General features: G+C 40.4%; 1 protein-coding gene across 1 annotated transcript; it reads left to right on the forward strand.

Annotated features, from left to right (window-relative positions):
- On the forward strand, positions 3,319–12,178 carry SUMO2 (small ubiquitin-like modifier 2). Its single transcript, XM_018063832.1, has 4 exons — positions 3,319–3,502; positions 5,105–5,236; positions 9,373–9,444; positions 11,519–12,178. The coding sequence occupies exons 1-4, from the start codon at positions 3,482–3,484 to the stop codon at positions 11,579–11,581; spliced, it is 288 nt and encodes a 95-aa protein (XP_017919321.1). The 5' UTR covers positions 3,319–3,481; the 3' UTR covers positions 11,582–12,178.

A 12,925-nucleotide genomic window follows, 5' to 3' on the forward strand; every position in this document is an offset into this window, starting at 1 on the left:
GTTCCTTGAACTGCAAGATTAAAGCAGTCAATCAAAAGGAAATCAACCCTGAATATTCATTGGAAAGACTGATGCTGAAGCTGAAGCTCCAATACTTTGGCCACCTGATGCAAAGAGCTGACTCATTGGAAAAGACCCTGATGCTGGGAAAGATTGAAGGCAAAAGGAGAAGGGAGTGGCAGAGGATGAGATGGTTGGATAGCATCATCAACTCAACAGACAAGAGTTTGAGCAAACTGTGGGAAATAGTGAAGGACAGGTGTGCTGAAGTCTACAGGGTTGCAAAGAGTTGGACATGACTTAGCCACTGAACAACAACAAAACGACCTTGGTTCAGGAGAGCAAGGATAGCACCTCTTTTTCTTTCTCTACAGTAACTGGCACAGTACCTAATTCCTTCATTCACTGGCATATAATAGGAGCTCAGTCAACACTACTTGCCAGATGTGTGATAATGGGCAAATTATTAGCTCTTTTTGAGCCTCAGGAGTAAATAAGTACTGATACACTTGAATAGGTTTGTAAAAGGAGGAAAAGAACTAATATTGTAAAGCCCCACTCACTGCCTGACACACTGCAGTTGGTTCTCTTCTCCTTTCACTTCCTGTATGTTGCCTCCCCTCCCTACTGCAGTCTGATCCCCCCACACCCCGGACAAAATTATCCTAGCACAGGATCTTATGCACAGAGATAGTTTCAATTAGTCAGTCATTCAGTGAATCTTTGCACATCAAAAATGCACAAAAGCTTAGAGTTGAGAGAGAGCAGCTACATTCAGGACACCCCAAGTAATTGATTATGACTGAAGCAGAGATTTTGAGGAGGAAATGACGAGCCTGGATGAGCTCTCAAAGGGCTTTGTAGGTCTTGCATGAATTTTGAATTGTATCCCAGAAGGCAGAAGATTGCCACTGAACCAAGGAGTGGCAGAAACTTTTTTAATTTTGTTTTTATTTTAGAATGGTTTGGGGTTCTGGGGCTTTAGTGTGCTTAAGAATCACCAGGGAAGCTTGTTAAGAAAGAGGGATCCCTTGAGACTTCCTTGGCAGTCCAGTGGTTAAGACACCTCGCTTCCACTGCAGGGGGCACAAGTTTGATCCTTGGTCAGGGAACTGAGATCCCACATGCTGTATGGCACAGCCAAAAATTAAGGGGGGAAAATGCTTAAGAAAGAGGGTTCCCAGAGCCATACTGCCTGAGAATATGAATTTAAACTAGCACCTTAGGGACTTCCCTGGTGGTCTGTCTAGTGGCTAAGAATCCCAGACTTCCACTGCAGGGGGCTTGAATTCAACCTCTGGTCTGGGAACTAGATGTTGCATACCCCTAGATGCTGTGGCCAAAAAACAAAACAACAAAAAACGCAGCACCTTAGATGATTCTGATTTGCTTAACTATTCAAACGCAGTTGGGACACAAGTTAAAACCAAAAGATCAGTAGCCCTGGGGAAATTTGAGTTGAACTTAGGGTTTCACCGTCTGCCCGGAATCAATCTGCTTTTCTTGGCCTGTCCTACATCTAAGGCCTCAAGCCTCCTCTTCACCTTGGAGGACCAGCTGGAAAGCTCAGCAAATGGAATAGAGCCCAAAGCCTGGACAGGCAGGAATACTGGAGTGGGTTGCCATTCCCTTCTCCAGTGGATCTTCCCAATCCAGGGTTTGAACTTGGGTCTCCTGTATTGCATGCAGATGCTTTACTGCGTGAGCCACCAGGGAAGCAAAGATTGGACGGAGGCTGAAAAGAAGTAGGTAGGTAGAATAGGCAAGAAGTAGGTAGATTTGACAGGTATTTGAAAGGGGGAATAGACAAGACTTGGGGACTGACTGTATGGGAAGTGTGTGAAGGGGTCAAGGATGCCCCCTGGCTTTTTGGCTTAAAGCAATGTTATGGTTGTAACGGTGCGTCATACAGTGACTTGAGAACTTGAAAGACAGAAGCCTGTCTGAAAAGTAAATTGAGAATTTTAGTTGAGACTGGCTTAGTTAGAGGTGCCTCTGGACATTCAAGTGGAGATGTTCAGAAGTCAGTTGGATTTACAGGCTGGAAGTTTGGAGAAAGGTTGGATTAGAATCTAGACTTGGGAATCATTAACAAATAGATGGTAATAGAAGTGGTATGAAATCATCCCAGGAGAGTTAACAGAATGGGGATAGGAACAGGTTCAGAACGAAATCCAAGGAACATTTAAGGGAAGAGCTGAGAACGGAAAAAAAAAAAAAAGTGCAAAGGGATCAAGGCCAGGCCAGAGTCACAACCCAAAGTCACAGGGAGGGAGTTCAAGGAGTGAGGAACCGGGAAGCATCCTGGATTCAGCAGAAAGTCGTTGGTGACCTTGGAGAGAGCAGTTTCAGTGGAGCCATGGGGACAGCACCAGATTGCAGTGGACTGAGGAGTGAGTGGGAGGTGAGGGAGTGGAGACAGCTGGCCTGGTGATTTTTTTCAAGATGTTGGGCCAAGAACGGAGAGAGATACGGTGGTAACTTTAGATGGAACTAGAAATGAGAGTCTTTTTCTACGCTAACCAGGGAGTGGAGGAAAATACAGGACAAAAGAAATAATCAATAAACCCTATGGAGAGAAGCAGGGCACAGATGTCAGGGCTGTTCTTAGGATGCGAAGGACCTACTTCTATTTCTGAAACTGACGGAGAAAATGATCGACTGATTTGGAAGATAGATATCTGGTACTTTTCTTTGATGGATGTTGTTTATCCTCTTGGAAGTTGGGAGTCAAGCCATGAGTAAGGAGTTTGTAGGCTGAACCTTTTTTCCTCAGCCAGTCAAAGTACGGGGTTTCCAGCAGGATAGAGTAGTCAAAGCACTAAAGCACGAGCCTAGTGGGAAGTGGCTGAGGCTGAAGCTTTAAAATTCGAGGGATGAGAGGCTGACTGAGAGGAAGTGTGATGTTCCTCTCATCCAGAGGAAAGCTGCATTTGGGCCACCGAATGAGAGGTTCTTTTCCCCGAACCTCGTGCTGGGGCTTTGATTTTGGCTCCCCCTGCCTCGTCTAGTCAATCTGCCTTTCCCAGCTTGTCTCTCACGTCTAGGCCTCGAGCCTCCTTGTCCCCACCGAGGACCAGCTGGAAGCCATTTTGATTAAGCTCCACCACAGAAGGAGGACAATACAGCCCCGCCCAGAGCCAGGCGCGCCCCCGCGGCGGGCCGGGTGCGCGTGTCCGCGCCTCTTCCCGCCGGCCTGGCGGGCGCCGGGGCCAGGCCGGGGCGGCGCGGGGCGGGGGTTGGGGGTGGTTATGTAAGCGTTGCGCGCTCCCGCGAGGCAGCAACCAATGAGGAGCCTCGGTGACTCGGGCTCGCGCACGCAGGGTGGGGGGAGGGAGCGCACGACGTGCGCGCGCCCTCTCCCTCCTCCACCGCTGCCGCCTCCTTCTTCTGCCGCTCCTGGTGCTGCTTGTGTGCTCGTTCCGTGCGGACCTGGTACCTCTTTTGTGAAGCGGCAGCTGAGGAGACTCCGGCGCTCGCCATGGCGGACGAAAAGCCCAAGGTGAGCTCGGCGCCGGCCTCCGCGCCTCGCCGTGCGGCCGGGGTCACGGCGCGGGCCGGGGTCCGGCCTGAGCCCGCTGCGGGCTCCCCGCGCCTTCCCGGGCCCCCCACGGGGCGGCCGCGGCTCAGGCCCCGGCGCTCCGCGCCATTTTCCTCCCTCCCCTCTTCCTCCCGCCCGCGCGGGAGGAGGCCCCGCCGCCCTCCCCCGCCCCCGGCCGCCTTGGAGTGCGCGCCGGGCGCGAGTTGGGCGGGCGAATCGCGGACACCCGCGGGCCCACCGGCCGCGAGCGGGGCTTCTCGGGCCCGGTTGGCCGGGCTCGCGTGACGAGGGGCGTTAGGGCGCGCGATGTCCCCACCCTCGGCGGACCCCGCGCCGGGGCGGGTGTTGCCGCCTCTGCGGTGGCGAGGAGTTCCCTCGGCCCAGGGCTTCCCCGCTCGGGGGTGGGGGCCGCAGGCATCTGGGGACCCCTGCCCCTGGCCGTACTGGTCGGCTGAGGGCTCGGGGCGAATCAATGGGCTGCCGATGGGCTGGAAGCCGGATGCCTGTCGGGCCGTCCTGAGGGGCAGGGGTTGGGGGATTCCCAGGGAGTATTTCCCACATTTTTTGTCAGGTTGGGCAGGGGCTTTTCCCTGGGTGCCAAGTAACCCTTAGCTTGCCGAGACCATGTGGTTTGGAGAAGTTGGAGGCAGATGTACGAGCAGAGAGACTTTGCAGGGCTTAACTTTTTTAACGTGAGTTTTGAGGCACCAGGCTTTTCCTTGGAGGACTAGGGCGCACACTTCTTCCTGGCACACTGACTTTTCTTTTGGTTGGTTTTGTGGCCCCCCACCCCTCGCCATTCCCTTCCCTTCTGAAGTGGTTTAGGGGCTACAGAATTCTTTCTGCACTTGATTTTGGTGAACTTCAGATTTTGTCGAAATCCACAAGGAAGACTTGGAATAAAACTGTGCATTTGACTCATGACAACAGAGGAGAGTGGAGAAAAGCTCTTAACTAAAAATAAACAAAAATGAAGCTGCTCATAGAGGCGAACAATAATAGTGGTTCTGAGTATTATTGTTGCTTCGGAGAGAATCAGAGGATATTCCTCAGTTAGGTGTTTGTTTTTTTAATGTAGTTTGAGATTTGTTAGTAAAGTTAATTTGCTAACTTTTTAACGAGATTTGTGATGTTTTGAATTGCAAGCTCTAGATTTTTGTTTCTTGCATTGTGTACTCAAAGCACTTTAAAAGGAGAAAGGATGCTTGTTTTTAACTGTTTTAGGGCAAAGATATATTTTGGGAGATGTCATTTTTTAAAACTCAGAATCAAAAGGGCATTGCAGTAAATTGAAGGGGATACATCGTTAAAAATCGATCGTTGATACTGATAGTATTGGAGGTAGGCTGCTTTTCTGTTTCTGCGACAGCTATTTAATATTGTTGCTTCAGGATTTATCATCTTTCAGATTGATTTCAGCAGCTGAAAACAGCTGTATGCTCTGTTGCCATACAGAATGAGAAACCTGTTGATTTCTGAAGTGACTTGGGCTGCTGCTTCTTTAAAAGGTGTTTGTCTTTCACATTTTCCAAATTATACTTAAAATTTTTTTTTCTTCAACAGGAAGGAGTCAAGACTGAGAACAACGATCATATTAATTTGAAGGTGGCGGGGCAGGATGGTTCTGTGGTGCAGTTTAAGATTAAGAGGCATACACCACTTAGTAAACTAATGAAAGCCTATTGTGAACGACAGGTGAGGAGCTGACATGTGTACTTCCTCTGAATAAAACGGACTTTAAAAAACACAAACATTTTCTTGAGAAATAGAAACCAGCATAATGTGACAATAGATTGTTTTTGGTAGAATATATATATATACAGTTATATACTTGACATATCAGAGTTTTATCATGCACTTGGCTGTTGATTTTTCATGAAACCCGTTAAGATGGTTAATATACATGATTCTGGTTCTGTGACGTAATGCATTCTTGTCAGGCTCTTTTTTGACAATTTAAAATTTGTCTTGTGTTGAAACAGTTTATTTCGAGTATTTTAACCAACTTGGAAATAAAATGTGAGTTTAAAGACATTGCAAGTTTTCTGAAGCATGTAAAATTGTAATGTTTTCTTTTTATACTAATAGTAGAGGTCAGGCATAAACATTCCTATATTAAACACATTTGAATTTTATTCAGAAAATAGTGAATTTTTTACATCAAGAAGAGGAAGTAGAAAACAGATGCTAGGAGGTAAATGTGAGCTTTAAGACAAAGAAGCTTCCTTTTGTGATGTTGAGTCTGTAACACTACAAGGCAACTTTAAAGTTGACTTTTTCAAGTATAGCAGAAACTAGTCGATCAGTTAATCCAACAGTAAGTGTTTTTCTTGCTTGACCCTGGGTAAATAACATATAAAATTTTGGAAAATTATTTTGTTAGATTAAAATAGTTTATCTACATTGCACACTGACCTAAAAATAGGTTCAAAATAAAGTTAAAATCTACAAGTTTCGAGGGGTGCCTCTACAAGTTGGGAGATTGAATTCGAGTTGATACTTGGGTCTCCTTTATGACGTTGAAAGGCTTCTTAAAGAAACCGAAGACTTGAGTTTGAAGTTTTATTTTATGCCTAATTTACTTATATAACAGATTATTGTGATCATAATTTTTTATATAGGTAAGCTTTTTCATAATTCTTTACAAAGTACAAAGTGTACTATAATTTGAAGCAGTTTGGTTAAATCCTGTAACAGTAAACACATACTTATTAATTATGCTAAAGAGTATCTACAGTATTTTAGCAATAATACCCCTTCAGGTTACAGTGGAATTTTAAAAGGTGGAACTTGTATGTAGCACAGTCTTATACAAAATAGAAACTCATGCTTAGATTTGGTAACTTTTTACAAAATTCTCTGCGTATCATGCCTAACTTCTCTCTGATTACTAGTAAATTTTAGCTTTCATTTAAAACTGTACTGAAATTTTTGAACTTAGATACATTACCCATGAGTCTACCCCCTAGATTAACAGTTTACGTATTTATTTATTTTTGCCAGATGCATATAAACTGGGGCATTATACTGTGTCCCAGAAAAAGTAAAGCACATCCGCTGTATTCCAGATTTTCCTTTTATAGGGAATTGTTCTATAAGGTCAGGTAGTAGGTCAATCAAGGATTTTTTAGTTTTCCTTCTGTGTTAGGATAAATCTACTGTACTGCCCAGATTAAAGTTTTCTTTGATTTTTTTTCAGTTATTAGGCGTAAGGTTGGGATTATATTTGACTACATGTATTAAGGCCATTCTTACTTTGCACTACAGGAAAAAACATTGGCAATCCATAAAGAATATAATTCTACTGTATATCCGTTGGGATGCAAATAGGATTTGAAGATAGTATCCAGGAAGAATTTGGAAAGATGTTTATTCCCATTTTCCTCTTAAATGGGGGATAACCTCCAAGTTTTGAGTGACAGAAGGTCCCTGTTTACTTTTCAAGTGGTTTCTCTGGTTCTAAGGAGGAGGACTGAGTCCTTGCTTTTTAAGTGTGGTACATGTTATTTAAAAAAAAAAAACTCTATTTATCCCATCTAATTTGCAGAACTTAAGTTTTCTGGCAGGTGAGGAAGAAGACCAAGAATTTCCTATCAAGGTTCTAATTGAATGCTCATATTTACTTTCTAATGCACTCATTTGGCATTGGATCTCTGGAGGAGTCCCAGTGAATGCCTGCTAGGCACCTCAGACTAAACATGCAAAAGAAGATCCTTGATTCTATTAGAAATCTTTCTGTGGTGTCCCCACTCAGTAAATAGCATCATTTTACATCTAGTTGCCAAAACCTTAGGATCTTCCTTGGTGATGTATCATAACTGAAAATCCATCACCCAGTTTTGTTCTCTGTCTAAACTTAGCCCAATACAATAGTCACAAGCCGTACGTGACCGATTACCACTTGAAATGTGGCTAGTCCAAATTGAGGTGTGCTGCAAAGTGTAAAATAAATGCCAGATTTTGGAAAGTCGGTATGACAAAAGGTTCAGTTGTTAAAATGTTGATTGCATGTCGAAGTGATAGTATTTTAATTATGTTGAGTTAAAACATTTCTGTTAAGCTTTTACTTATTTTTAACTTTCTTGTATGGCAGCTAGAAAACTTAAAATTACATGTATGGCTCACACTGTATTTCTGTTTGATAGTGCTGAGCTCTCAAACCATTTTTACTCTACACTTGATTACTACCTCAGGGACTTCTCTGATTTCAGAGTGCCCTTGTTCACTCAGTTCTCTTTGTTTCGATGCTTTTTTCAGTGATTATTGTATTTACCTGTCTCTGCAGTAAAATGTAAGCTGCATGAGCATAGGGCTGTTTTGTTCACTGTTTCTCTAGTTCCTGGACCAGTATTGGCTTATATGTTTATAAGATGATAGAGATTCAGACTAGTATCTCTGGGGTTTGGTTTCTAAGTAAGTTTTTCATTCACATGTAGAATTAGTTTGCCCGCTTCATATCAGCCACAGATCCTTCAGCTAAATGACTGAGAGCATAGTATTCCATTCTAGTATAAATTTACCCTAACCCTAGTTGTTTTCTAGGGTGTCAAGTGGTTTCAGAGAACCCAGAATTGGTTTAGTCCAGTTCATTTTTGTGAAATGAAGAAGTGGGAACATGTAGAGATAGCCTCACACAGCTCTTCTGGGGCACAATTAAAGCTCAATGTTGAGATTTATACATAAGAGAAAACCAAATACTGGTTTAGTGTAAATTCATTGTTTAACTTTACATAGTTTATGGAATCTTAAAAGCCAGTTTCCTGAATTTTGGACTTTTCATCTCCAGCAAAATAAAAGAGCTTTTATTGATAAGGAAAAGCATAAAAAGGTGGCAATAAAGAAGTATAGTTTGCTTGTGTTCTCCTGGCCCTGTCTTCCTCTGCCCCCCTCCTTATTTTAAGTGGTCACACCATTGACCTTACGTCCTCATCAGTCGATGTAGTGAGGGAAGAACACGGCATATAAAAGGTGCTTAGTGTTTTGTTGAAGCAATCGTCTCCAATCTAGTGTTTGTAAATATGTAATAGTAGTAATGGCTTGGCATTGGCTTCTTGGTTGCTTTGTGTAATCACAAACTAAATTTGAAAGTCGTGAGGAATGAATTAGGTTATGGCTGTCACCTACCTGGTGGGGGATTGCTTGTGTTCCTCAAGACAAGGGCTAGTCTGGAAGTGGGTGGTATGTGTCAAAGACTAGAGTTTTAAAGGAAGCAGTATGTTACAGGTAGTTTTAAAGACAAATTCAGTGAATCCTTGTTGACTAAGGGACTACAGGTGTTACACGAGTGTGGAATACTTGATCTCAATATTTTTAATCCTAGCAACTCAGTTTAATTTTCTCTTAATAAAGCAAAGAGTGTGTAACAAGAGTTATAGTTTGTAATTTGTGCATGTTACAGGAATGACTTTGTGTAAGACACTTCCAAGAAAGCTATTTTTCTAGTTAATATATTCACAGCATACCTCCAAAGATACTTTATTTTCTATCTTGTTCTCATTTGGCTACAGTTACCAACAGCTTCACTATTTTGTTCCTTTCCCTTTCCCACCCCTGTGACAGGTAGGTAATTCTTGAATAAGTTAAACATTGGAGTCCCCTTTGCAGAAAGTTGCATGTTTAGGCTCATTTATCTGCTTAAATGCACATAAAAATTTCTTTAACTTAAACTCTAGTAATAGAATTTTATTAGTTAAGCTCTAGTAATAGAATGAAAAACATACTATAGTTTAGAGAAAGTAAAAGTCACCCCAAATCACTTAACCAGTATGGAAATCTTAACATAATCTTAACTGTTTCTTTGCATTCTTATTGCGTTCAAACGCTTTGTCCAGGGTTTGTCAATGAGGCAGATCAGATTCCGATTTGACGGGCAGCCAATCAATGAAACAGACACACCTGCACAGGTAAGAATCTCTCTGTGCTAACTTGAAAGCAAATGTGTTCATAATTTTCTCAGCAGCTTTGTTAATTTGTGAACTTCTAGTCATTGGAGTATAGTTCTTTAGCAGAGTTCAAAGCTATGTAAAATATGGCCAAAGGGGAACAAAAAGGAAAAACAGGAATAAATTCAGGAAGTGCCAATGGTTTTTTAATAACTACTTATCACTTAGTAAAGCTAGTAGGTCATTTTATTTTAATCCAAGTTTTCCTCTTGCCAGCATCATTTGGAAGATAATAAAATTCCTGTCTGTTGCTTCAGATTGTTTTCCTTCTGTTTTCATTGCTGCAACTCTAAATCATACTCAGGGTTTCTCACAAGTGATTGATTGGCTATTGTAGCCATTTTAGTTCCTCCTGAAGTCTTGATTACGTATATTTCTGAACTGAAGGGAATCTAGTGGTTGTAACTACAAGTCTCTTGATAGCTTGTGTTTCATAGGCTGTTGATAGTAGGTCTGTTTCCAGACCCTTAATTGTTTGATCCCTTAATCTCTGCATATAACCTCAGTTATTCTGTCAGTTTGTAGGGAATGGACTGGGCTACCTTCTGTAGCAGAAATTTTTTGTCTTTGTTTCTTTTTACCTTCTGAAATTCAGTTTAAGACTTCCAGTTTTGGGGAAAAAAAATTGATAGCAGAAATTTAAATTGGACCCCTGTACTTTTGAATTTATCACCCCCATAAAAAATAGGAAGTTATAAATATGAGTGAAACAGAACATCCAGATTTTGTTTTTGTTGATAATCTTCAAAAATTTCACATCTCATTTTCTGTTGGTGAGTCTCTAAGAAGCAGTTATAGTGTGTAGCCACAAGGAGGAGCTGAATTCTCTTGAATGAGAGAAAAAGCTCTCCTGTATCCTTCAAAAGCATTTAAACTTTCACTATAAAATTTAAAAACATTTCGGTAGTTTCATTTTAGTAGATAGGCTGAAGACCAGTTTTGATGGTTTTAAAAGAATTAAACCATTATGCTGGGCTCTGATGATAATGTATTTTCTGTTTTTTGAAACTCTCACCCACCACCAAAAAGTTCCGGAACTTGTGTGTTAATGCTAACTGCAAATAATTAAACCTAGGGAAGGTTTGTTCACAACTGCATTTATAAAATCTTCAAATTGAATTTGGAATTGACCATTTTAGCATTTGGAATTGAATTTGTTTTAGAATAAAACTGACTCATTTTAGAATTGTTCTTCCAGTATTTATTAAGTAGCAGAATTGTATAAATTAGAACATCTTAGCAGCCAGTTTTAACAGCAGTATAATTGTTAATGCACTTACCATTTTTTAGATACTTTGACTCATTGAATTCTTACAACTGAATGATACTCCATTTTACAAATAGAGAATTGAGACTTAATATTTTAATACTTTAGCCCTACTTATACTATGATTCAACTTCATTAGAAACAGTTCCCTTTTGATTTTAACAAGTCTGTTTTTCCCATATGCCTTTCCTTACTGCATAGTGGTAACCACTGCTTTGTACATAGGCAAAGATATATTCCTGTTGTACACATAGTTAGACAAAATTAAAAATATGTATACAAATGTAATACTATATTGTATTTGATGCCTGGTTTTTAAATTTTTTAGCCCAATATTGTCTCTAAGGGATATTTCCTTTTCTGCATGTGTAAATCTATTTATTCTTTAATAATAGCCACATGGTATTTCATGTATGAATGTACCATATTTCTTTGGGTTTTTGATAATTTGGTTATTTCCAGGTTTTTGCTCATCTAAACGTTGCATTGAGATCCTTCATATCACTTTTATTTTAAGTAATGAAAAATGAGAAGATATAACTTATGGTCGTACTCATTTTTTCAACTTAAAAACTCAGTTTTCTATAATGTTAATAAAAAAGACCAAGTGAAAAATTATTCAAACCTAAGTCTAATGCTACTTTAAGCTGTGGGACATCTGAAATAACACTGAGGGGGTAGAACTCATTCAGGATATTTAAGTCTAATAGTTAAACATTTTAAGAACTGAATAACCAATGGTGGATTATTTTTTCTCATTTATGCTAGTTGGAGATGGAAGATGAAGATACAATTGATGTATTCCAGCAGCAGACAGGAGGTGTCTACTAAAAAGGGAACCTGCTACTTTACTCCAGAATTCTGTTCCTCCAGACCAAGAAGACATTCTCAATTAGAAAACCGCAATTTGGTTCCACCACATCCTGACTACTACAGTATAGTTTCTCTATTCTTTCATTTTCCCCTTCCCCATTCCTTTATTGTACATAAAGTAACTGGTGTATGTGCACAAGCATATTGCATTTTTTTTTTAACTAAATGGCCAATGGTATGTTTTGATTGACATCAAATGGAGATGGGATGGGGAAAAATACTGATTCTGTGAAAATACCCCCTTTTCTCCATTAGTGGCATGCTCATCAGCTCTTATCTTTATATTCCAGTAAGTTATTTTGCTCTCACTGTTTAACAAAAAAAAAGAACAACATAAAAATTCTTGCATACCTTGTTCGATTGGAGAATTTTAATGTTTTTCATTTATCATTGTAAAACCAAGGACAATTTTATAACTTTTTTGTACGTAGCTGTTACATGTAGGGCAATCTGTCTTTAAGTAGGGATAAATTACTCTAAAAGAAATGAATCCTAGATAGTTTTCCCTTCAAGTCAAGCGTCTTGTTGTTTAAATAAACTTCTTGTTTAAAATGAGCTGTTTTCTTTATTCTGAGGAATATTAAGTAGAAAGTTGAAGCTTAGAGGAAAACATGACCTGAATAGGCCTACTAAAAGTAACATTTCAAGGAAGAAATAAAGCTACTTTGCATTTCTGACAGACTAAGGCAAAACAAAGAACAACAAAGTTACGTAAATGATTAGCAAGGAATGCTTCAGCCTCCATTCAGAAAGTTTAGTCAATTCCAAGTATGCAACTTTTACTAGCAAAAAATTGAGCCATAGTGTGGGTTTACTCTCTTAAGTGTTCTTTTCTGTAACCACTACCTGAGGCAGAGTTGATTAGTGCACAGGACTAGGAAAAAGTTCTGATTTTGCTGACTGCTGATGTATCACACTTCACCATTCTAATCTTCATTTTGTCTGATGGTAAATACTCCCTAGCCTAAAATAGAGTTTTTGTTCCTTATTTAAGGATCTTAACTGACAAAACATTTTTACCTATATATATGTGTGTGTGTGTGTGTGTGTATGTGTATATATATATATATATATTCTTAGAGCAATTAAATATGCAGATCACTACAGGTTTTAAATTCAAAGGTATAGGGAAAGAAAACAACTACAGAACCAATAAATAGAAGATTGGAGCTGGAAAGATGTAATGACTATCTAATTCTAACCCTGTTTTAAATATGAGAAGGCTGAGGTCCAGAGGATAATTTGTCCCACAGTTATTAATAGATGGCTGTCGAACTGGGATTAGAGATTAGGTTTTCTGAT

The sequence above is a fragment of the Capra hircus genome, chromosome 19 (genome assembly GCF_001704415.2).
Source record: "Capra hircus breed San Clemente chromosome 19, ASM170441v1, whole genome shotgun sequence".
Taxonomy (NCBI): domain Eukaryota; kingdom Metazoa; phylum Chordata; class Mammalia; order Artiodactyla; family Bovidae; genus Capra; species Capra hircus.

Bases quoted from the DNA above. Each gene is read 5' to 3' on its own strand.
- SUMO2 (XM_018063832.1), top strand. From the start codon at position 3,482: ATGGCGGACGAAAAGCCCAAG. The intron at 3,503-5,104 runs GTGAGCTCGGCG...TTTCTTCAACAG, and splicing joins TGGCGGACGAAAAGCCCAAG to GAAGGAGTCAAGACTGAGAA. The intron at 9,445-11,518 runs GTAAGAATCTCT...CATTTATGCTAG, and splicing joins AAACAGACACACCTGCACAG to TTGGAGATGGAAGATGAAGA.